General features: G+C 42.3%; 1 protein-coding gene and 1 non-coding gene across 2 annotated transcripts; both read left to right on the top strand.

Moving 5' to 3' along the window:
- Positions 1-591: 591 nt before the first annotated feature.
- Positions 592-788, top strand: LOC136519280 (U2 spliceosomal RNA). Its single transcript, XR_010774831.1, has one exon. It is a non-coding gene; the product is annotated as a U2 spliceosomal RNA (small nuclear RNA).
- A 195-nt stretch (positions 789-983) lies between these two features.
- Positions 984-2,048, top strand: LOC136518121 (large ribosomal subunit protein bL28c-like). Its single transcript, XM_066511784.1, has 2 exons — positions 984-1,421; positions 1,689-2,048. The coding sequence occupies exons 1-2, from the start codon at positions 1,247-1,249 to the stop codon at positions 1,919-1,921; spliced, it is 408 nt and encodes a 135-aa protein (XP_066367881.1). The 5' UTR covers positions 984-1,246; the 3' UTR covers positions 1,922-2,048.
- The last annotated feature ends 21,498 nt before the right edge of the window (positions 2,049-23,546 follow it).

Raw genomic sequence — 23,546 nt, 5'->3', positions numbered from 1 at the left:
TATTCCTCACAAGCTAGTAATTAGTATTAGTGCGAGAAATATGACCATTTTACTAAATTTAAGATTCATGACGCACACTCCGTCTAAAATAGCTTGATTCCTAAACCAAATACTCCATACAAGAGATATTCACTATTTTTTTTTTGAAAAGAAATTACTTTTTTGGGGCAATTTTCATTTGTACGATCGTACCGTCAAATCTGAAGTGAGACCATTCGTCTCCTCCGGTTTAAAGAAACCTGAAATGAAGCGGTAATAACAATCAGTATAAATAAAACAGTAATTATAATAAAAAAAACAAAAAAGATTCAATTTAAAGACTCATGAAATGAAGCAGCACCCGTTCTGTTAGGAGAGTTCGAGCATGTGCTACTAGTGGGCCTAACTAATAAGTAGAGAAGGCGGCAACGCCTGCTGGGCCGCATCCCATTAACATATAGCACTGGACCGACGCAGCAGTCTCACGCTCGCAACTCGCACGCACCACGCAGTGCGTGCAGCTTCATCCCCTTCAGTCCCACCTCGCCCAGCCAAGCAGCACGGAGGCGGGGACTCGGCTATACAAGGAGACCCAGGGCAGCAGGCCAAAGCATACCTTTCTCGGCCTTTTGGCTAAGATCAAGTGTAGTATCTGTTCTTATCAGTTTAATATCTGATATGTGGGTCATGTGCCCACTTCGATATTAAATTTATTTTTTTGTGGGGAGGGTCCACTACAGTGGCTTGCCACTGGGGCCCTCGCGCGTCGCCCAGCCGTTGCATTGCTGGCAGGGCCTGGCGCACCCCAACCAATGCTAGTTAAAATTTTGATTACCGTGGCTCAGTGAACTGAGGTGGTAGGTTCTAATTTATTCCAAAAAATGTTAAACTTCTGTAAACAGTGACCACAGGGCTGGTTTGTGTTTCAACTTTGCTAACAGAGGTGATTAGTTGTAATTAAAATGTTAAACTTTAGTTTCCATTTGACTATCACGCTTACAGATAGCCAGTTGTATTAAAAAAACTATTATCTCTTTAATATTAGGCAGAGAGCCAGAGATATATACTATATATAAGAGGAAATTGTTCATGGTAGTTCCCCCAGCCCATAATCACTAGAGAAGGAGGGCGAAATGGACCGGGCCGAAAAGGAACTTGTAGGCTCGGCAGGCCTGATCCCAGGTGGGCCTGACTCTTCCTTTTTATCCCTCTTGCTTATTGCTTATCCAACGAACCCATTCCATTCCCGTCCGTCCGTCCATCCGCCATGGCGACCGCCACGCTGTTGAGCTCCTCCTTCGCCATGCCCGCCGCCGCCCGTAGGGCCTCCTCGGGCTTCGCCACGTCGCAGCTCGCCGGCCTCTCCCTCTCCGCCGGCGCCGCAACTCCAACCGCCGTCGCCCTCCTCCCCAAGAGGCAGCAGCTCCAGCCCATTGTCGCGCGTAAGTCTTCGATTTCGATTTCGATTTGATTTTCTGTTGTTTCCTTGTTCGTTTGCTTCCCTTATTTACTGTACGCACGAGCCTTAGGATTTCGTGGTTCCTCCGCTCTTATCTGAATCTTCAGCCGTCTTGGCTGTTCCATTCTTCTTCTCCGCCTCTCCTCTGCTAGTAACTGATTCAGCTAATCTTCAGAGCATTTTGTTCTTTTAAAGATAAATCGGCACCTGATTGATTGACGAGATGATGGAGTGTGCTGTGTGTGTTCAGGGCGGGTGTGCCCGTTCACGGACAAGAAGACGAACCGGGCCAACAAGGTGTCCTTCTCCAACCACAAGACGAAGAAGCAGCAGTTCGTGAACCTGCAGTACAAGAAGCTGTGGTGGGAGGCCGGCAAGCGATTCGTCAAGCTGCGCCTCTCCACCAAGGCGCTCAAGACCATCGAGAAGCACGGCCTCGACGCCGTCGCGCGCAAGGCCGGCATCGACCTCAACAAGAAGTGAGAGCAGCCAAACAAACTAGTGGTGTGGCACTAGCTTAGCATTGACATTCACGGGGTCGTCTCGTCTGTCTGTCTGCCTGCCTCCTGCTATTCTTTCACAATCAAATCACAGCATTATATTTCCTTTATTTACTTTCCTCCCCAGTTTGATGTGTGTACCATACCAATCAGTGTAGGTAGATCGAGGTTGCACATATATGTTTTTGGTCTCGTGTTGGGAGCTAAGGTTTCCTCCTCTGAATCGATCGGGTCTCCATTCTACAGTCGTGATCAATGGCAGAAAGTTAAGAAACCTGGTCGGCTGGTCCTCTCACGAATTCGCTGCTGATGAAGTAGAAATTGAATTGAAATTTGAATGAATCGTTCCTGCCCAAGAGAAGAGATTGTGTTCTGGCACATGCTTGCAGTCTGCACCATACCTTCCATTCCATCCCACCGTATCATATACATGCTGGCTACCTCTGCAATGCAAGCAGCAGCGGAGGATGCATGCCTTTTTCTCTCGCTCTCTCTCTCCTCGCGGTCTTGATCGATCAAGTGTAAGAAAGGGAATGTTTACTGTTCCTGGCAAAAATACTGGAACGACTGAATAATACCAGAAGAAAACAGGTCCAATTCTTCAACCCTCTAAGCCTTGTTTGTTTCATCCTTAAACCATGGGGATTAGGGGAATTGGAGAAGATTTTTACTTGTATGAGATTTAATCCCTCTCAACCCCTCACAATTCCCTTTGGTTTTGGAGTAAAACGAACAGGGTCTAAAGTGGAGTAGGACTGAAGTGGGTAGCAACTCCAAGAGTCTCTTTTATATACTTCTTTATTGATAGAAATAGAGATTTTGGTGAAAAAATACCCTCTAACAACTTTTAAAATTATATCTTCAAATAATGTCATATACTATTCCGTATTTCTCGCTCGCTAAAGATGCAAAGTGGGACTAAGATACAAAGAACCTGCTAGAGGATAGAAAGATATATAGAGCAATTTTTATTAGAGCAATTTTTATTCAAATGTCTCTTCAAACGATAATTTAGAGAGTGAGTTTAAGAAAAGCTCTTGGAGATGCTTAAGTGTTTCTTTTAAATTCACTCTCTAAATTATTATTTGAAGAACGATTTGAATAACTTTCTATATTTTTTCATCCTTCAACAAATTTTTTATATTTTGTGCATACTCTAGAGAGCCAATCCCGCTCTCTCTATTTTTTGCTAGCGAGAAATCCGGAAAGAGGATAGCAATTTTTGGAGAAGCTGTTGGAGAGCATTTTTTTAATCAAATCTCTATTCCTATCGACAAGAAAGGATATAGAGAGACTTTTGGAGTTACTCTAAGATCATGGAGAATTGTTTTAGTTTTTTTTAAAGAAGGTGTTATTTGTGTTTTAACTCCGCCTATGTTGTCTCAACATAGCAGGTTCCAAGCCCTGGTAAAGAAGGAGGGTTGTGATAGGCGTAGCGAGCCAACGTTAAATCTAGCCATTCTAATGGAGATGAAACCCGAAAGAAAACCGTTGGGGCGTAACCCTCTTAGCGACGCGCCATATCGAAACCTGGGTATGGTGTTAAATGAGCAAGGGCCGGGTCATCACCCCCGTGACGCGTTGTGTCACGATCTGGGCACGGTGTCAAGTGAGCAAGGATCGGGTCGTCGCATCCTTAGTGGCGCGCTACATCGGCGCCCGGGTGTAGTGAAAAATGAGCAAGGGTCTTCACATCTGAATCGGCGGGTGCGAAGGGTAGGGAAGCTAGTCAAACCGACTAGGATCCGTTTAGGTAGTTGGAATGTAGGGTCGCTTACAGGTAAGTTAAGAGAATTAGTTGATACCACGACTAGGAGGCGTGTAAATATATTATGCGTTGAAGAGACTAAATGGAAGGGTCAGAAGGCGAAGAAGGTGGACAATATAGGTTTCAAGCTTTGGCACACAAGGGCAGTTGCAAATAGAAATGGATTATGAGTTTTAATTGATAAGAGCCTCAAGAATAGTGTGGTTGGAGTGAGAAGCCAAGGAGATAGGATTATCTTAGTCAAGCTTGTCATTGGTGATATGGTCTTGAACGTAATTAGTGCGTATGCCCCCCAAGTAGGTGATGTATACTAGCCCCGATCTTCTGATAGGTATGATAGCGTCGTTTGGTGGAAACTCGACATTCACGATCTAGGCTTCGAACCAAGACTGATTCGGACCCCCACAACCGTTACACCACTGCTCCGTTGGTTATCAACCACGCGAACGCGATTGATCTCGTCAAGAAGGCTTTCCTGCAAGCGAATCGAGAACACAAGCAAGAACATGATGAACGCAATCTAAAATTGCAAATAAATATGAGACTTATGAAAACAAGAAGGAGTTCAAGTCTTTATTCAAAAGGACTAATCGCCATAGGCGAACAAGATCAAGAACTGGAGCCCTGGTTCACAGCAAGCAGCCTTATAGGCATAGTTGCAGCAAAATGATATTTGTTTCACGAGGAAATCAAGAACTAAACAAAACTCAAACCCTAAGGAGAGCGACGACTGCTATTTATAAAGTCTTAGGCGTCACCCCCTGGACGCGCCCCCTAATGGGTCCAAACGCGATACACGGTCCAACGGACCAAAAGACGGTGTCGTAGCACCCTGACAGATTCTGGATGCTGACTTGTTTCGACGATTCCTGTTGATTCCGAAGGTCTTTTGATGTGAGACTACTTGGATTGGCTTCCTTATCAAATTAGCTTTCCAACCATATGTGGATCGTCGAAAATAGAGTCTGGATGCGTCCTGGGTGACCAGTTTAAGGCAGACTGGTCTTAGAGGCCGAGGCAGACTCGAACTTGAGTTGCTTTGGGCCTCCACCTCGGGGATTCGAACCGAATTAGCCTCGGACCTCTTTTTTGACTTGGACACCCTTGCTGGCCTCCTACCCCTCCATACCATGCGTCAAATATGGTCATATGCATGGGTGTCATATCCTCCTCATCCTCCCGTTCTTGACAAAAAGCTGTCCTTGGCGTCGATTGTGCTTGAAACTGATCTTGCACAACATAAAGGAGAACAGGGTTGCAAAGACAAAGGGAACTAAAATAATTATGAGAAGGAACATGACCATGTTTCCAAGTTTCTAGCATATCATCTCGCATAAAAATTCCAGCAAGCATGTAGACTCCATGATCCGAATGCACACGATGTATGTCAACACTATCCTACAAAAGATTAGAACTAACCAAAGACAATGCAGGAATAGATGGTCTAGTAGACATAGGTAGCAATCAACAATGCTCTCCTTCTTGGAAGTGAACATGTTTCTTTGAGAAACATGAGAAAATGTTTGTATTATTATGGCTACCCTCTAAACGATCATAATCTTGTACAACAAAAGAAGAATTCATATTACTACGAATGTGTACTCGATGTATCATATATTGTCCCTTGTTGTTATATTTGCCAATAACATGATATGTGTGTTTAGAAAACCAAGGCAAATCAGCATATTTAAAAAGGCTCTCCTCCAAACAATCTAGGTTACACAAAACATCAAATTCAATGTAACCTAAAGTATGTAAAGAAGACAACAGTTTGAACTCGTTAGTTTTAGTAGCAATATGAATAATATGTTTATTTTCAGCACAAGTGACTGGTTCCAAAACATGTAAAACTGAAGCATCATCAACCAATTCATCTTTATCATAAGGAACATCAAGCAAATTATCATGGGACAAATATAAATCAAGAGAGGGTTCCACTAACAATTGCTCTATGATAGCATGGTTTGTGGAAGAATTTAGTACATTAAAACAATTCTCACCTTCCGTGAGTGTAGCACCATAGGTATTACCAGTATTTTCAGCAGGAGTAATAGGTGCATTGTGTAGTGATGGTTTTGAATTTGCATATGAGGTTGTGAGCTCCTCATTTTCTTCCATGTCATCCTCTCGCTTATGTACATTATCCTGCAGAAGGTTAGTCATAGCAAGAGGAATAACAACATGCTCTTCCTCTAAATGGTGCACCTCAGCATATGAAGTCAAAACAGGAGGTGGAATAACAAAGGTTTCTCGCATAAGGAGTTTCATATCATTCCAAGTTTAAGGTTTATCAGAAAGATCTAAAGACTCCCACCAAGATAAAGCAGAATGTTGCAAAACACTAGCTACATTTGTTACCTTCCTCCTTGGACACATAAAGCGAGTAGCAAATATGTTATCTATGGCAATTTCCCACTCCATGTACTCATTAGCACCTATACCATCATAAGTCAGTGGATACGAACAACCTATCATTGTTAGAAGACAGCAAAAGACAACACAAAAGTATTATCCCTATCAACTACTTAGGTTGTGACAAGGGAAAACAAGGCACTCAACTCTCAAGCGTCTTACCACGGTCTTACAAGTGTTCTTACCAAAGCAACAGGCGGTGCAATCGGTCAGTGACTGTGATACCGTTGTAGCTTGAGTGTAACAGTTGCAAGGCAAACATGTACTTGATTAGAAGAAAGTGGAGTTTGGACAGGCACAATATAGTAGCAAGGAATAGCAATAATTTAATTTAGAAATTACAAGATTGAAAAGTAGTCCCAAGCTAGTCTATGTCGCTAGCCTAAACTCGTCCTGGACCTAGTTCAAGCAAGCAATACAATACAACTCAGCACAAGGACTCAAAAGGATGCAAGCACTTCTGAAAGCTCTAGTTTGGTTTTGGTGAATTGATGAAACCCTAAGTGCTAACCTAGTTTATCAAGTGATCATGAGATAGGTAGCACACTCCAAGTGGTGAAGCAAATGAAGATCATAGCATGATAATGATGATGCCATGGTGATGATCAAGTGCTTGGACTTAGAAAGAAGAGAAAAACAAAAAGCTCAAGGTAAAGGTATAAACCATAGGAGCTATTTTGTTTTGGTGATCAAGACACTTAAAGAGTGTGATCACATTTAGGTTTGATAGCCGTACTATTAAGAGGGGTGAAACTCGTATCGGAATACGGTTATCAAAGTGCCACTAGATGCTCTAACTCATTGCATATGTATTTAGGATCTAGTGGAATGCTAACACCCTTGAAAATGTTTGTAAAAATATGCTAAAACATGTGCACAAGGTGATACACTTGGTGGTTGACATATTTGAGCAAGGGTAAAGAAGTTAGAGGTGAAGAGGAGTTAGTCTCACTGGTCTCAAGGTGACCGGACGCTGGTTCCAGTGGAACCAGCGCGTCCGGTCAGTTGTACCAGTAGAGATGCTGGTGTCGGTCAAACGACCGGACGCTGGGTCTTGAACGACCGGACGCTGGCGAAGTGTGTCCGGTCCTGTTGTTGGGCAGCACACAGAGGCTAGGGTCTCTGATCGGACGCTGGTAGAGTCCGGTCGTGCATGACCGGATGCGTCCGGTGGGCAAAAGGCATTTCTGGAACCTTACTAGAAACGATCGGACGCTGATGGCTCAGCGTCCGGTCAGTATTATGCACAGTGTCTGGTCAACTCAAGTGACCGTTGAAATCGGTACACGTGGCTAGCGTCGGGCGACCGGACGCTGAGGTCCAGCGTCCGGTCAACATGACCGAAGCGTCCGGTCAGCCCGTGTTGTGCCTAATGAAGGGGTACAATGGCTCTATTTCGTGGGGGCTTCTATTTAAGCCCCATGGCCGGTTGAAGCTCACACCTTTGGCCATTTTCATTAACATAGCAACCTTGTGAGCTTAGCCAAAGCCCCCCCACTCATCTCCATCATTGATTCATCATCTTTGTGAGATTGGGAGAGAATCCAAGTGCATTGCTTGAGTGTTTGCATCTAGTGGCAGTTGGTGTTCGTGTTTCGCTGTGGGGTTCGCTTGTTACTCTTGGTGGTTGACGCCACCTAGATGGCTTGGAGCAGCGAGGATCATCGAGCGGAGGGAGGTGATTGTCTTTGGCTCCGATCGTGGTGATTGTGAGGGGTTCTTGACCTTTCCCCGGTGGAGAGCCAAAAGGTACTCTAGTGGATTGCTCGTGGCTTGTATGATCCTCATCTTGTGTTGGTTGTGTGGCACCCTATTGAGGGTTTGACGTGTGATGCCAATTAGCGTGTGAACCTCCAAGTGAGTGAATCGCCACAACGAGGAGTAGCTTGCCGGCAAGCAAGTGAACCTCAGTAAAAATCATTGTGTTTATCATTTGATTCCGAGGTGATTTGTCTTCATTGTTATTCATTCTTGTGATTGATTGGCTTCTTCCTCGACACGGCGGTATAATCTTCTTGATCACTCTCTTTACATTACCGCAATCTAGTTGTCAAGCTCTTTAGTGTAGCTAGTTGTGAGAGCTTGCTTGCTTGGTTGGTGTGGCTCTTTAGTTAGCCTTTGAGAGCATACTAATATAGAGTAATGTCATAGCTATTGTGTGAATTGATACTATCTAAACTAGAATTGTGGTAGGTGGCTTGCATTTTAAGTAGGCTAGCGCAACACTTGCTTCGCCTCATAATTGTCTAACCATTTTATTAAGTGTTGTTGTAGAAATTTTATTAGGCTATTCACCCCCCCTCTAGCCATTAGGACCTTTCAAGTGGTATCAGAGCCGAGGTCACCGTGATTTGAGGCTTAACAACCTTTGGTGCAAAAATGGCTCAAATCAACAACATCAAGAAGCCACCCCAATTTGATGGCTCAAATTATCCTTATTGGAAGGCTAAGATGACAACATATATCCAGTCAATCAATAGGAAGATTTGAAAGGTGGTAGAAACAAAAATTGAGGTTGAAGATGAAGATGCTCCCACCGCCGTAGAAATACTTCTCCAAAACAATGACATTGCTCTTAGTGCCATCCATGATGCTTTGGACGAGAGAACCTTTGAGCAAATCAAGAACATTGAGAGAGCTCATGAGGCTTGGAATAAATTGGAGGAATCATTTGAGGGCACTCAAGCCGTAAAGGGTGCAAATGCATATATTCTCAAAGAGAAGTTTGCTAGCTTCAAGATGGAGGATGAAAGTGTGCTGGACATGTTCCATCGGATGGAGGTGATTGTCAATGATCTCAAAGCACTTGGTGAGAAGATAGAGGACAAGGATTTCTCAAATAAGTTCTTGAGATGTTTACCCGCAAGATTTGGCATGTTGGTCACCTTGCTAGTAAGGACCGGGTTGGACACAATGACACCAAACCAAATCTTGGAAGATATTATGACCGATGATGCTTATATAGATGATGATGAGAAGGAAGAAAAGAGGGAGAAGAAAGATGAGAAGAAGGATGATAAGAAGAAGAGTGTGGCATTCAAGGCCACATCATCCAAGGGCAAAGCTAAGCAAGAAACATCAAGTGAAGAAGATGAATCTTGGGATGATGATGATGAGAAGATGGCTCTATTTGTCAAGAGATTTGGCAACTTCATGGTGAAGAAGGGCTACCATGCTAGAAGAAAGAAGTCATCATCCAAGAACAAAGAAGAGTCAAGAAGGTGCTTCAAGTGTCGAAGCAAAGATCATCTTGTTGCTCAATGTCCATACAATAGCGACAATGATGATGACAACAAGAAGATCAAAAAGAAGGACAAGATGGCCTTCAAGAAGAAGAAGGGTGGTTCATATGTGGTCACTTGGGATAGTGATGCTTCTTCAAGTGATGATGATAGTGATGATGTCAAGACCACCAAGAAGAAGGTTCTTGTAAGCATTGCTATCAATGAGAAGCCTTCTCTCTTCGAATCTTCATCATGCTTCATGGCTAAGGCCACTAAGGTACAAACTAGTGATGATGAAAGCGATGAAGAACATAATGATGAAAATGAAAATGAAAATAACCATGATAGTGATAGTGATGATGATGAGCCTACCAAAGATGAATTGTTTGACATGCTAGAAGATGCTAAAGAACATTTTGACATTAAGAGAAGAGAATGCAAGAGCTTGAATAAGGAGGTAAAAGCCCTTAAGCAAGCCCTTGATGAGCTTAAACCAACTCATGAGAGGCTAGAGGAAGCTCATGAGAAACTAGGCAAGGCTCACAAGAAGCTTGAAAAAGCTCATTCTTCTTTGCTTAATGAGCAAAATAAAAAGAAGCATGTTGAAACTTGCAATATAGGCTTAACTTATGATATAATTGATAAATCACTATCTATGCCTATCATTATTGCTCCTACTAACCCTTCTTGTAGCACTTCCACTTCTACCTCTTCTAGTAGTGATGGTCTCACTTGTGATGCCTCACTAGTGGTTGAGAATGAGAACCTCAAGAAGGAGGTCAATAAGCTCACTCACACCTTAGCTAAGGCTTATGGTGGTGAGGACCGCTTGCTTATGTGCTTGAGTAGCCAATGAGCTTCTCTCTACAAAGAGGGATTGGGCTACACCCCCAAGAAAGGCAAGACGGCCTTTGCTCCTCACAAGACTAGTTTTGTGAAGAACAATGGTCGGTTTTGCACTAGTTGCAAGCAAGTTGGTCATGTAGAGCAAAAATGCATGAACAAGAAATTACAAGCTAATGTATCCTTCATAAAGCTTGATTCATGCTATATGCTTACTAAGGGTACAAATGGTGTGAAGGCTAAGTTCATTGGTAAACTATGGATGGGCTCAAAGAAGAAAGCCATTTGGGTACCAAAGAGCTTAGTGACTAACCTTCAAGGACCCAAGTAAGTTTGGGCACCTAAAAAGAATTGATCTTCTTTTGTAGGTTAATTATAAAGCCGGAGGAAGGCATTGGGTTCTTGATAGTGGGTGCACTCAACACATGACCGGTGATGTAAGAATGTTCAACTCAATCAACACCAATGGCAATGCTGGTTATGATAATATCACATTTGGTGATAATGGCAAAGGCAAGATTGCAATATCCAATGACATGAGTGTAGGGTCGAGATGGTGGACTAGAGGGGGGGTGAATAGTCTTTTCTAAAATTAATCGCGTCGGCTAGCCAAAACAAGTGTGGAATTAAAACTATTGGTTTAGCCAAAACTACACCCCTCTATCTATGTTCTCTAGCACCTTCTAAAGATACTAATCAAGCAACAAAGGTGCCGGGCTAGCTAAAGCTCACCTAACCAATTCTAGGAACAAGGTCACACAAACCTATGCCACTAGTACTTTAAGCAACAAGGGAGCTCCTACAAATGGTAGTAAGCAAAAGCACAAAGCCACCCAATGCTCACTAGCAATGCTCAATAACAAGGCAACCAATGCCAAATTAGAGAGCGCAAATACTTAGCTACACAAACTAAGCAAAGTGACTAACAAGGTTACACAAACCAAATTAGCCACGCAAGGGAGCTACTTCTATGCTACACAAGCAAGAAGGTAACTAGTAAGCTACACAAGCTAACTAATTACAAGAGCAACTACACAAGCATAATGTATATGAAAGTAATTACAAGCTTGTGTAACGAGGATGCAAACCAACGGGAAGAACAAGGTTGACACGGTGATTTTTCTCCTGAGGTTCATGTGTTTACCAACATGCTACGTCCCCATTGTGTCGACCGCTCACTTGGTGGTTCGGCGGCTAATTGGCATCACCCGCCAAACCCGCATGTCAGACACCGCAAGAACCTACCCTGAAAGTGAGGGTAGCTCAATGACACGCTCAACTAGAGTTGCTCTTCGTGGCTCCCACGGGGCGAGCACAATGTCCCTCACAAAGCTCTTCTTCGGAGCACCGCACAAGCTTCTTACGGGCTTCGACAGAGACCACCACCAAGCCATCTAGGAGATGGCAACCTCCAAGAGTAACAAGCACCACTGGCTTGCAACTCGATCACCTAGTGCCACTCGATGCAACCTCACGATGCAATCGCACTAGAATCGCTTCTCTCACATAATCGAATGATCACAATCAAGTATATGTGAGATGGAGGGCTCCCAAGCACTACTACACAAGCCACTAAGGCTCTAGTGTGCTCAGCTTTCGACCCAAGGCCGACCATGGCTTCTATTTATAATCCCATGAACAAATAGAGCTGTTACCCCTTCACTGGGAAAAAGTTGGGACGACCGGATGCTCTGGTCCGATCGATCGGACGCTGGACCTCAGCGTCCGGTCGTGCGATGCACGCCACATATCCCCTGCTTCAAATATTGTTCGCCCAATCTCAACGGTCATCTGTCGACCAGGCGCTCCAGCTTGAACTGACCGGATGCAGCAACCCCAGCATCCAGTTGTTTCCAGTAAGGTACCGGACATGACCGGATGCGTCCGGTCGGTCATGATAGGACGCAGCACCAGCGTCCGATCACCTCCAGCAACACTGATCTACCTGCGTCATCACATGTCACCTTGACTAGATGCATACGGCTAGCATCCGGTCACTTCCAGCGCCAGCGTCCGGTCGATGACCGACGCCTGCCCGCTGACTTCCACTACTGACCGGACGCTGGAATCCAGCGTCTGGTCACTACGTGACCAGTGTCTGGTCCACTCTATGAGACCCTATTTTTCAGAATAGGGAACCGGTGGCACCATCGGACTGTCCGCACTCTACGGGCGGACACTCCACCGGTGGAGTTTCAAACCCTTCTCACCTCCGTTCCATCGCCGAGTTGATCCACATCAACTCTAACTTTATCTCCTTTGTAAATGTGCCAACACCACCAAGTGTACACCACCATGTGTATGTGTGTTAGCATTTTCACAATCATTTTTCAAAGGATTAGCCACTCAACTTGCCATGCCACTCAATCCTAGCAATGATGCAAAGTTAGATCCCTCGAGTGGCACTAGATGACCGATATGCAAACAAGTTTGCCCCTCTTGATAGAACAGCCATCTATCCTAAACCCGGTCATCAACTTCTCTACACACCTATGACCAGTGAAATGAAATGCCCTAGGTTATACCTTTGCCTTGCGCATTCCATTCCATCTCCTCCAATGTTGATGCAACACATGCACCAACATGATCAACAATGATATGATCCACTTCATATCATCATGTGATCATATTGGTTCATCGATCTTGACATCACTTGCTTTTCACCGTTGCCTTCATCCATCGGTGCCAAGTCTTGCTCAAGCTTCACCGCCACACGGTCCATCGCTCCAAAGCCTCCGACTTGCCCTTCACGCTTGCAACCGGTCCATCAAGCCAAGTCTTGTCTTGATCTTCTCCACCTTAATCACATGACTCAATGTCATGTCTCATTTGCAATGAGCTCCTTCATCATCACATGTGTGAGCTTTGCAACATCTCCAGCCATTTTTACCTTCATGGCATATGTTGCTCACACATATGTATCTGTGGACTAATCACCTGTGTATCTCACATAAACATAATTAGTCCACCTAGGTTGTCACTCAATTACCAAAACCACACAGGGACCTTTCAATCTCCCCCTTTTTAGTAATTGATGACAACTCTACAAAGATATGGAAATTAAGCTCTTTTGGATTCATGTTGCTTGCCCAAGCAATTTTACCATGTGTAAATGATTTTGGACAAGTACCACAAACCCAAAATGGTAGTATTCGCTCCCCTTACATATGTGCTAGATTGTTTGTTTTGAAGCTCACACATATGCATAGATTTAAATTGTGGAAGAGTAATTACTACCAAATGATGCTAAGGTATATAGAATAAACCTTTGAAGCGTATACCAATCAGAGTTGCACCTTTAAGTTCATCCTTAGCACCATGGTTAGCTAGATATCACTTGGAAATAAAAGCACTAGATACCTTTGTGAGATCAACATTAAAAGCAAGGTACTAACATTACTTGAAAAGCATACCAAGTGTCTAGCTATCATCCTATGCATGCTAGTTATCAAATCATCATTTAAGTTCTACAACTAGCATACACCACACAAGCATGCATATTGAATTTGAAAGCTTATGCAATGCAAGCAGGCACATGAATATGCACATATCAAATGCAATCAATCAAAGTTCATGAGTTTGCTCCCCCTACTTGTGTGCTTCTCTTTGATCCATCTCTTTTCTTCAATATTGCTCCCTCTTTGTCCATGTCCATGTCCAACCTCTACTTCTTTGAGCTTTTATATCTTATCTCTCCCCCTTGTACAATCTCAATCTCAAAGTATCTCAAAGTTTTCATATCTTTGTATAATCTCTCCCCCTTTGTCATCAATTTCCATAAAAGGTGTGCTTCTCATTGATGCAAAGGTATGCATTTGGGGTAGATGGTTGAGGCTTGAATCTTACATTTTTTATGGACATCACTTGATTGTTGGAATGACACCATTTGTAAATACCACTTGTAACTTATACCACTTGTATCGTGTGTAGGGCTTCTTGAGATACCACACATAAGATTTTTGATCTTGAGATCAATTTGTGGGACACCTCCCCCTATGTGATAGCATGGGTCATCCATTTGATACACTTGAGCTCTTGTAGGTGAAGGATGCATTCTTCATTTGATGATCACTTAAAGTTGAGGATCACTTGTGGAACCATCGTCTTGCATGATTGATACCATGTGTAGATATGATATCACTTGAAAGAATCTTCTAGTATGGAACCACTTGTTGGATTTATCAATAGAAACCATTTCTTGAACATTTGCTATCTTCATGAGTACCACTTATAGGATATCACTTGTGAGTTGATCTAGACATCACTTGTAGATTCTTGATGAAATACTTGAGTCTAGATACCACTTGTAACAAACAAACTAGATATCCATTTGCATTGTTGTCTTGTGCTTGCACTCTTATCACTATCATGAGCTTCTATGGTTGACTTGAATTAAATTGATTTGCCTAAGCTTTCAAGTCCGGTTTGAACCAATGACAAGCTTCTTCACTCCTCTTGCAAGGGTTATTTTGCCAATGTTGTACTTGTCACTTGTTAGCAATCCAAATTAAGTCAAGTAATTGGGTTCACTAGCTCATGAACAAATTCATATACTAACCACTAGATCAAGTAATCATTCAAGCAATAGTGGTAGACTATGAATTTAAACATTTCATTTGTTATACATGATCATATGAAGCATGTACTATATGCACTAACCGCATACTAGTAAGGGATGAAATGATCATGCACATTACAATGATACATTTGCTATGTTGGAGTAGAGGATAGTCACATAGATTCCAATTTATTACTCCAATAGCAATGTGAAGTCCAATTATAAGCTTGGTGAAGACCAATAGATACCATATTGAATTCCATTCTTCACCCATATGAAATGAATACCACTTATGATCAAGTGTACTTTCTTGTTGTGGTTGGCTTGCTTCATCTTTTGATCTTTGCTTGCATGAGAGAACTATTTGGAATACCACTTGAAATATCATGACTAGCTTTCTTTTGGGTGTTGCTTGCTTTTCTTGATCAACCCTTTTGATTGCTTCAACTAAGCATCTCAAATGTTTCTCGGATCACCACTTCTATGTTAGCCTTCCAAGTACCACACTTAGTTCACCTACACATAGGCGGCAAGCCCCTACACTAGGGAGAAGTGACCTCTCTCCAATAATCATTCTTGATACTCACTTGAAATGACTTGATTGATTGATCCAAGTGATGGACTTGAGTAACCTTGATTTCTTCTTTAAGTCCTTTTCTTTCTTCTTGTTTAAGTCCTTTTTTTACCAAATGATTTCCAATAGTCACTAGAACTTAAACTTCAACTTCATCTTGAGTTTGATCTTGATCTTTCAATTTGAGTACCGAATGTGTGCAAAGTACACTCCACAATCAAATAGCCTTGTACTCTTTGCTTGTCATGCTTCTAGATCATCTCAAAACTAAACTTAGGTACCTCAAACACTTGTAAATATGTTTCCAACTTGAGGACCTTTCAATCAAAGTGACTCTAGATCAATCCAACATTTGTCACTTTTTTGATAGATTTTGTACCCTTCAAATAAATAAGCATATCTTCCAAAGTACAAATCCAAATACCACTAAATTTGGTGGAGGTGTGCAATACTAAGTTACCTAGCAGCTGTAAAAAATTTAGATTCATTTGACTTCTAGATTGCTACCAGATTTCAATTCTTCCACCACTACTATATGCTGAGAACAGCTGCACTATAGCTGATAAGATCCACTCCAAAACCGAAGCATTTCTTATCCAATTCTCATGAAAATTGTACAGCATCTTATACCCTAAGTCTAGAGCAAGTACATCAATTTTTATGCCAATCCAATAAGTGTTGATTACTCAAACATGGCTAAGATCACAGCTAGCTCAGATTCTCAATTATAGGACAGATTTCAATAATTGAGCTATACTTCATCATGTATGAATCAAACTTGAAACTAACTTATTTGAATACTTCCATAAGACATATATCCATTCAAATCACTTACTAAATTTCATCTCTTGAATTTATCCAACATAAATCAATCCAAACTTGATTACTAAGCAATTATCCATTCAATCAACTTATAGCAAGCAACTTTACATATTTATCCAATTCAATCAACTCATATGCACCCAAATAAAATGATCAACAAGAGATATACCTTGGTTAGCTCATGATCATCCAACTAGCAAGCTTCAACTCAATTATTTGCAAGTCATCAAATATATCCAATGAATCATCAACAACTTGAAATTGACACTTGTATGTTGTAGCATATTTGGACTTCACTCAATTTGTCATGGCATTGGGATAATGATCATCACTTAGCAATACTTGGCTCAACTACATGATCAACAAGATGAATATCATTTGAACTAAGCCTCCAATGCCGATGGTACCTACAAACAATCATCCACTTTTTGATGGTACCCAAACAAGTTTGGGTCCTCTCAAATTAGGAGCAACATACTTAGGCAACGCCTTAGTATGAGTAGCGGGATGTTTTGCTATAGCAACCATAGAGGTACCATTACCATCCTTTCTAAGCACATTATTATCAATAATTGAAATAGGCTTAGAAATATCACCTAGGGGACATGAATGTGCCATGTGTCCCCTTTCCCGGCATGAGTAGCACTTTCTCTTTGCTTAAGCTTTCTCTTCTTTGCTCATATGGTGCATCTCATTGCCTTGCCTCTCATGGATTGCTTGAGCCTTCTTCTCAAGCTTGGTAGAACACTTAGAGGCAAAGTATCCCATACTTCCACACTTGAAGCACTTGATGTGAGCATAATCTTTCTTCTCATCTTCATTCTTGCTCATCATCTTGGCATCTTGAGTTTGCATTGGATGCCTTGCCTTTCCACCCCTTCTTGTTTTCTTCTTCTTCATCATCAAGTCATCACCATCTTCATGATTGATCTTGATTTGCTCTTGGGGTGTCTTCTCTTGCTCAACTTGTGGCTTTGGTTGAGGCTCTTTTAGTTGCTTCACCAATTGCTTGGTTGGGCACATTGAGGTAAGGTGACCCCAAGTGCGGCACTTGAAGCACTTCACATGCTTGAGCCTCTCTTCTTCTTTTATCTTCTTTAGCTTCTCAATGTTAGGGCAACCACTTGCAAAGTGTCCCGTTTTATGACACCAGTAGCACATGGTATGAGAGAGCTTTCTTTGTTGTAGCTCCTTCATCTTTCTTTCTCTCTTTCTTTCGCCCTTTGTCATCTTCTTCTTGAATCCAAGGCCACACTTGTCACCATAGTTTCTTTGAGTCTTCAACATGTGTTTAAAGGTGACTTTTGAGTTGTAGCACCTCTCTAACTTGTTGCTCAATTTCTTCACTTCACTTTTAAGCTCATTGTTCTCCTTCAAAAGGTTAGTCTCACAAGACATAGAAGTAGAACAAGCATCTAATTATGAAGAGCATGACATATCTAATAAATCATCACAAGAGGTGGATACATGCTTCTTGTCTACATCACAAGGGTTAGCAACATTTTACAATTTATCATTTGATCCATGTGATGAGCTCTCATTATTTTTAAGTTTCTTTGTAAACACTTTAATGAGAGAAGCATGTTGTTCTAATAATTCATCATGAGATGCAAGTAGTGTCTCATGATTCAATTTTAGCTCATCATGTGAAGATTTATAAGCATCAAGTAATTTCTTATGTTCTTCACAAGAGTTCTTTAGAAATGAGTTTCCGTTTTCTAAGTTCAATGTTTTAGCTTTCTCATTTTCTAAAGACATGGTCATGCTAGCAAGTCTACTAACAAGCTCATCATATGAATCAACATAATCAACCACATTATCATTTGTTACCTTGGTGTCACCTTGTGACATGAAGCAATGTGGTGATGTAGTTGGAGAGCTTGTAGTAGCGTCTTCATCATGGCTTGAGCATGAACCATCATCACCATCAAGTGTGCATGGGGTAGCATCATCACTTGCAACACTTGTGGCATCATCATCAACCTTGTCAAGTGAACTTGTAGTAGATCGATCATCACCATCATCACTTGACCATGAGGTGGAGCAATCTTCCACAATCACCAAATTGTGGTTATGCTCAACACACTCATGCACCTCCTTCTTGGGCTCATCCTCCTTCTTGAATTTGCCATCATCCCACGTGGAGGAATCACCAAAGGTTTCCTTGATGGACTCCCATATCTCATGAGTGGTTCCCTTGATGTTTACTTGTTTCATCAAATCAAAGCTTAAAGCATCCATTAGAAAACAACAAGCATGTGCATCAAATTCATAGAGAACTCTTTGAGCTTTGGTGAGATTTCTATGGTCCAAGACATGGGTGAGACCACCTATGACAACCCACCAAAATTTAGGTCCCTTTGCATGAAAATGATCAAGCATGTGATTTTTCCAAAGTACAAAGTTTGTGCCATCAAAAATATGTGTCTCACAAACATCTAGCCCATTAGACGCCATCCTCTTGGATCGGTGAAGACCACAAATGAGAGACCTAGCTCCGATACCACTTGTAGGGTTGAGATGGCAGACTAGAGGGGGGGGTGAATAGTCGTTTCTAAAATTAATCGCGTCGGCTAGCCGAAACAAGTATGGAATTAAAACTATTGGTCTAGCCAAAACTTCACCCCTCTATCTATGTTCTCTAGCACCTTCTAAAGATACTAATCAAGCAACAAAGGTGCTGGGCTAGCTAAAGCTCACCTAACCAATTCTAGGAGCAAGGTCACACAAACCTATGTCACTAGTACTTTAAGCAACAAGGGAGCTCCTACACATGCTAGTAAGCAAAAGCACAAAGCCACCTAATGCTCACTAGCAATGCTCAATAACAAGGCAACCAATGCCAAATTAGAGAGCGCAAATACTTAGCTACACAAACTAAGCAAAGTGACTAACAAGGTTACACAAACCAAATTAGCCACGCAAGGGAGCTACTTCTATGCTACACAAGCAAGAAGGTAACTAGTAAGCTACACAAGCTAACTAATTACAAGAGCAACTACACAAGCACAATGTATATATAAGTAATTACAAGCTTGTGTAACGAGGATGCAAACCAATGAGAAGAACAAGGTTGACACGGTGATTTTTCTCCCAAGGTTCACGTGTTTGCCAACACACTACGTCTCCGTTGTGTCGACCGCTCACTTGGTGGTTCGGTGGCTAATTGGCATCACCCACCAAGCCCGCACGTCGGACACCACAAGAACCTACCCTGAAAGTGAGGGTAGCTCAATGACACACTCAACTAGAGTTGCTCTTCATGGCTCCCACGGGGCGAGCACAATGCCCCTCACAAAGCTCTTCTCCGGAGCACCGCACAAGCTTCTTGCGGGCTTCGACGGAGACCACCACCAAGCCATCTAGGAGGTGGCAACCTCCAAGAGTAACAAGCACCACCGGCTTGCAACTCAATCACCTAGTGCCACTCGATGCAACCTCACGATGCAATTGCACTAGAATCGCTTCTCTCACACAATCGAATGATCACTATCAAGTATATATGAGATGGAGGGCTCCCAAGCACTACTACACAAGCCACCAAGGCTCTAGTGTGCTCAACTTTTGACCCAAGGCTGACCATGGCTTCTATTTATAACCCCACGAACAAATAGAGCCGTTACCCCTTCACTGGGAAAAAGTTGGGATGACCGGACGCTCCGGTCTGATCGACCGGACGTTGGACCTCAGCGTCCGGTCGTGCGATGCATGCCACGTATCCCCTGCTTCAAATACTGTTTGCCCGATCTCAATGGTCATCTGTCGACCAGATGCTCCAGCTTGAACTGACCGGACACAGCAACCCCAGCGTCCAGTCGTTTCCAGTAAGGTACCGGACATGACCGGACGCGTCTGGTCGGTCGTGATTGGACACAGCACCAGTGTCTGGTCACCTCTAGCAACACTGCTCTGCCTGCATCATCACACGTCACCTTGACTGGATGCATAAGGCCAGTGTCCGGTCACTTCCAGCGCCAGCGTCCGGTCAATGACCGACGCCTGCCCGTTGACTGCCACTACTGACCAGATGCTGGAACCCAGTGTCCGGTCACTACGTGACCAGTGTCCGGTCCACTCTGTGAGACCCTATTTTTTACAACAGGGCACCGGTGGCACCATCGGACTATCCGCACTCTACAGGCGGACACTCCGCCGGTGGAGTTTCAAACCCTTCTCACCTCTGTTTCATCGCCAAGTTGATCCACATCAACTCCAACTTCATCTCCTTCGTAAATGTGCCAACACCACCAAGTGTACACCACCATGTGTATGTGTGTTAGCATTTTCACAATCATTTTTCAAAGGATTAGCCACTCAACTTGCCACGCCACTCAATCCTAGCGATGATGCAAAGTTAGATCACTCGAGTGGCACTAGATGACCGATATGCAAATAAGTTTGCCCCTCTTGATAGAACGGCCATCTATCCTAAACCTAGTCATCAACTTCTCTACACACCTATGACCGGTGAAATGAAATGCCCTAGGTTATACCTTTGCCTTGCGCATTCCATTCCATCTCCTCCAATGTTGATGCAACACATGCACCAACATGATCAACAATGATATGATCCACTTCATATCATCACGTGATCATATTGGTTCATCGATCTTGACATCACTTGCTTTTCACCACTGCCTTTATCCATCAGTGCCAAGTCTTGCTCAAGCTTCACCGCCACGCGATCCATCGCTCCAAAGCCTCCGACTTGCCCTTCACGCTTGCAACCGGTCCATCAAGCCAAGTCTTGTCTTGATCTTCTCCACCTTGATCACATGACGCAATGTCATGTCTCATTTGTAATGAGCTCCTTCATCATCACATGTGTGAGCTTTGCAACATCTCCAAGCCATTTTCACCTTCATAGCATATGTTGCTCACACATATATATCTATGGACTAATCACCTATGTATCTCACATAAACACAATTAGTCCACCTAGGTTGTCACTCAATTACCAAAACCACATAGGGACCTTTCAATGAGCATATCCAATGTGTTGCTAGTAGAGAGCTTGAACTTCAATTTGCTATCCGTGGCTCAATTGTGTGATCTTGAATTTAAATGCATATTTGGGATAGATGATGTAGAGATCATAAGTGTAGATGGCTCTAACTTGATCATCAAAGGCTTTAGATATGAGAATCTATACTTGGTTGATTTTAATGCTAGTGAAGCTAGATTATCTACATGCTTGTTCACTAAGTCTAGCATGGGTTGGTTATGGCATATAAGGCTTGGTCATGTTGGAATGAAACAATTGAATAGATTGGTTAAGCATGACTTGGTTAGAGGCTTGAAAGATGTTGTGTTTGAGAAGGATAAACTTTGTAGCTCTTGTCAAGCCGGCAAACAAGTTGGAAACACCCATCCTAAGAAAAGCATGATGAGCACTAGTAAAGCATTTGAGTTATTGCATATGGACTTGTTTGGGCCAACACAATACACTAGCATTGGTGGTAACAAATATGGCTTTATGATAGTGGATGACTACACTAGATACACATGGGTATTCTTTTTAGTGGACAAAAGTGATGTATTTACAACATTCAAATCATTTGTCAAGGGCATTCACAATGAGTTTGAAACAACCATCAAGAGAGTTAGAAGTGACAATGGTAGTGAGTTCAAGAACAATAGAATTGATGAGTTGTGTGATGAATTTGGAATTAGACATCAATTCTCGGCCAAGTACACACCTCAATCAAATGGCCTTGTTGAGAGGAAGAATAGAACACTCATTGATATGGCAAGGTCTATGCTTAGTGAGTACAATATGAGTCAATCTTTTTGGGCTGAAGCTATCAACATGGCTTGCTATTGTAGCAACCGTCTCTATTGTCACCCATTGAAAGAGAAGACAACATATGATCTCTTCAATGGTAGAAAGCCTAACATTGCATATTTTCAGGTCTTTGGCTGCAAATGCTATATCTTGAAGAAAGGCACTAGACTAGGCAAGTTTGACAAGAAATGTGATGAAGGATTCCTACTTGGTTATTCTACTACAAGCAAAGCATATAGAGTTTGGAATTTAGATAGTGGTACTCTTGAGGAAGTTCATGATGTTGAATTTGATGAAACCAAGGGTTCACAAGAAGAGAATGATAACTTGGAAGATGTTAGAGACATTCACCTTTCAAATGCCATGAAGAACATGGATGTTGGTGAATTGAGGCCTAGGCAAGTGAATGATGATAAAGATGATCAAGTGCAAGTGCTCTCCAACTCAAATGTGCAAGATGATACAAATCAAGTTAGCACAAGTGGCACTCATGATAATGAACAAAATCAAGTGGCTAGTACATCATCTCAATCCAATGATCAAGCAAGTGCAAGCAATCAAGTTCCAATCCTCCAACCAACCAATATTGTAAGGGATCATCCATTGGATACTATCATTGGTGATATTTCAAGAGATGTGCAAACTAGATCAAGATTGGCTTTATTTTGTGAGCATTTCTCATTTGTGTCATCCATTGAACCAAAGAAGATAGATGAAGCATTGAAGGATGTTGATTGGGTGAATGCTATGCATGAAGAGTTAAATAACTTCACAAGAAATCAAGTATGGGAATTAGTAGAGAGACCAAAGGGACATAATGTGATTGGAACCAAATAGGTCTTTAGAAACAAGCAAGATCAAGATGGGATAGTAGTAAGGAACAAAGCAAGATTAGTAGCACAAGGCTATACACAAGTTGAAGGTCTTGACTTTGAAGAAATATATGCCCCGGTTGCTAGATTGGAAGCAATTAGAATCTTGCTAGCCTATGCTTGTACCCACAACATCAAGCTCTATCAAATGGATGTTAAGAGTGCATTCCTAAATGGCTACATCAATGAAGAAGTATATGTTGAGCAACCTCCCGGTTTTGAAGATGACAAGAAGCCCAACCATGTGTACAAGTTGAAGAAGGCATTGTATGGCTTGAAGCAAGCACCTAGAGCATGGTATGAGAGATTAAGGGATTTCCTACTCTCTAAAGGGTTCACAATGGGCAAGGTTGACACCACTCTTTTCATCAAGAAGACTGGAAAGGACTTATTTGTATTGTAAATCTATATTGATGACATCATATTTGGATCAACCAATCAAGATTTTTGTGATGAGTTTGGAGAGATGATGGCTAATGAGTTTGAGATGTCCATGATTGGAGAGTTGAGTTACTTCCTTGGTCTTCATATCAAGCAATTGAAGAATGGTACATCTGTGAGTCAAGGCAAGTACATCAAGGATATGATCAAGAAGTTTGGCATGAGTGATAGCAAAGCTATTAGCACACCAATGGGAACAAATGGCAACTTGGATAGTGATGCAAGTGGAAATATGGTGGAAAAATTGTATCGGTCTATGATTGGAAGCCTACTCTATGTGACTGCATCAAGGCCGGATGTCATGTTTAG

Source organism: Miscanthus floridulus, chromosome 17 (assembly GCF_019320115.1).
Source record: "Miscanthus floridulus cultivar M001 chromosome 17, ASM1932011v1, whole genome shotgun sequence".
NCBI classification, from domain to species: Eukaryota; Viridiplantae; Streptophyta; class Magnoliopsida; order Poales; family Poaceae; genus Miscanthus; species Miscanthus floridulus.
The sequence above is the reverse complement of the archived record's forward strand: the minus strand, read 5'-3'. Positions and strand labels throughout refer to the sequence as shown.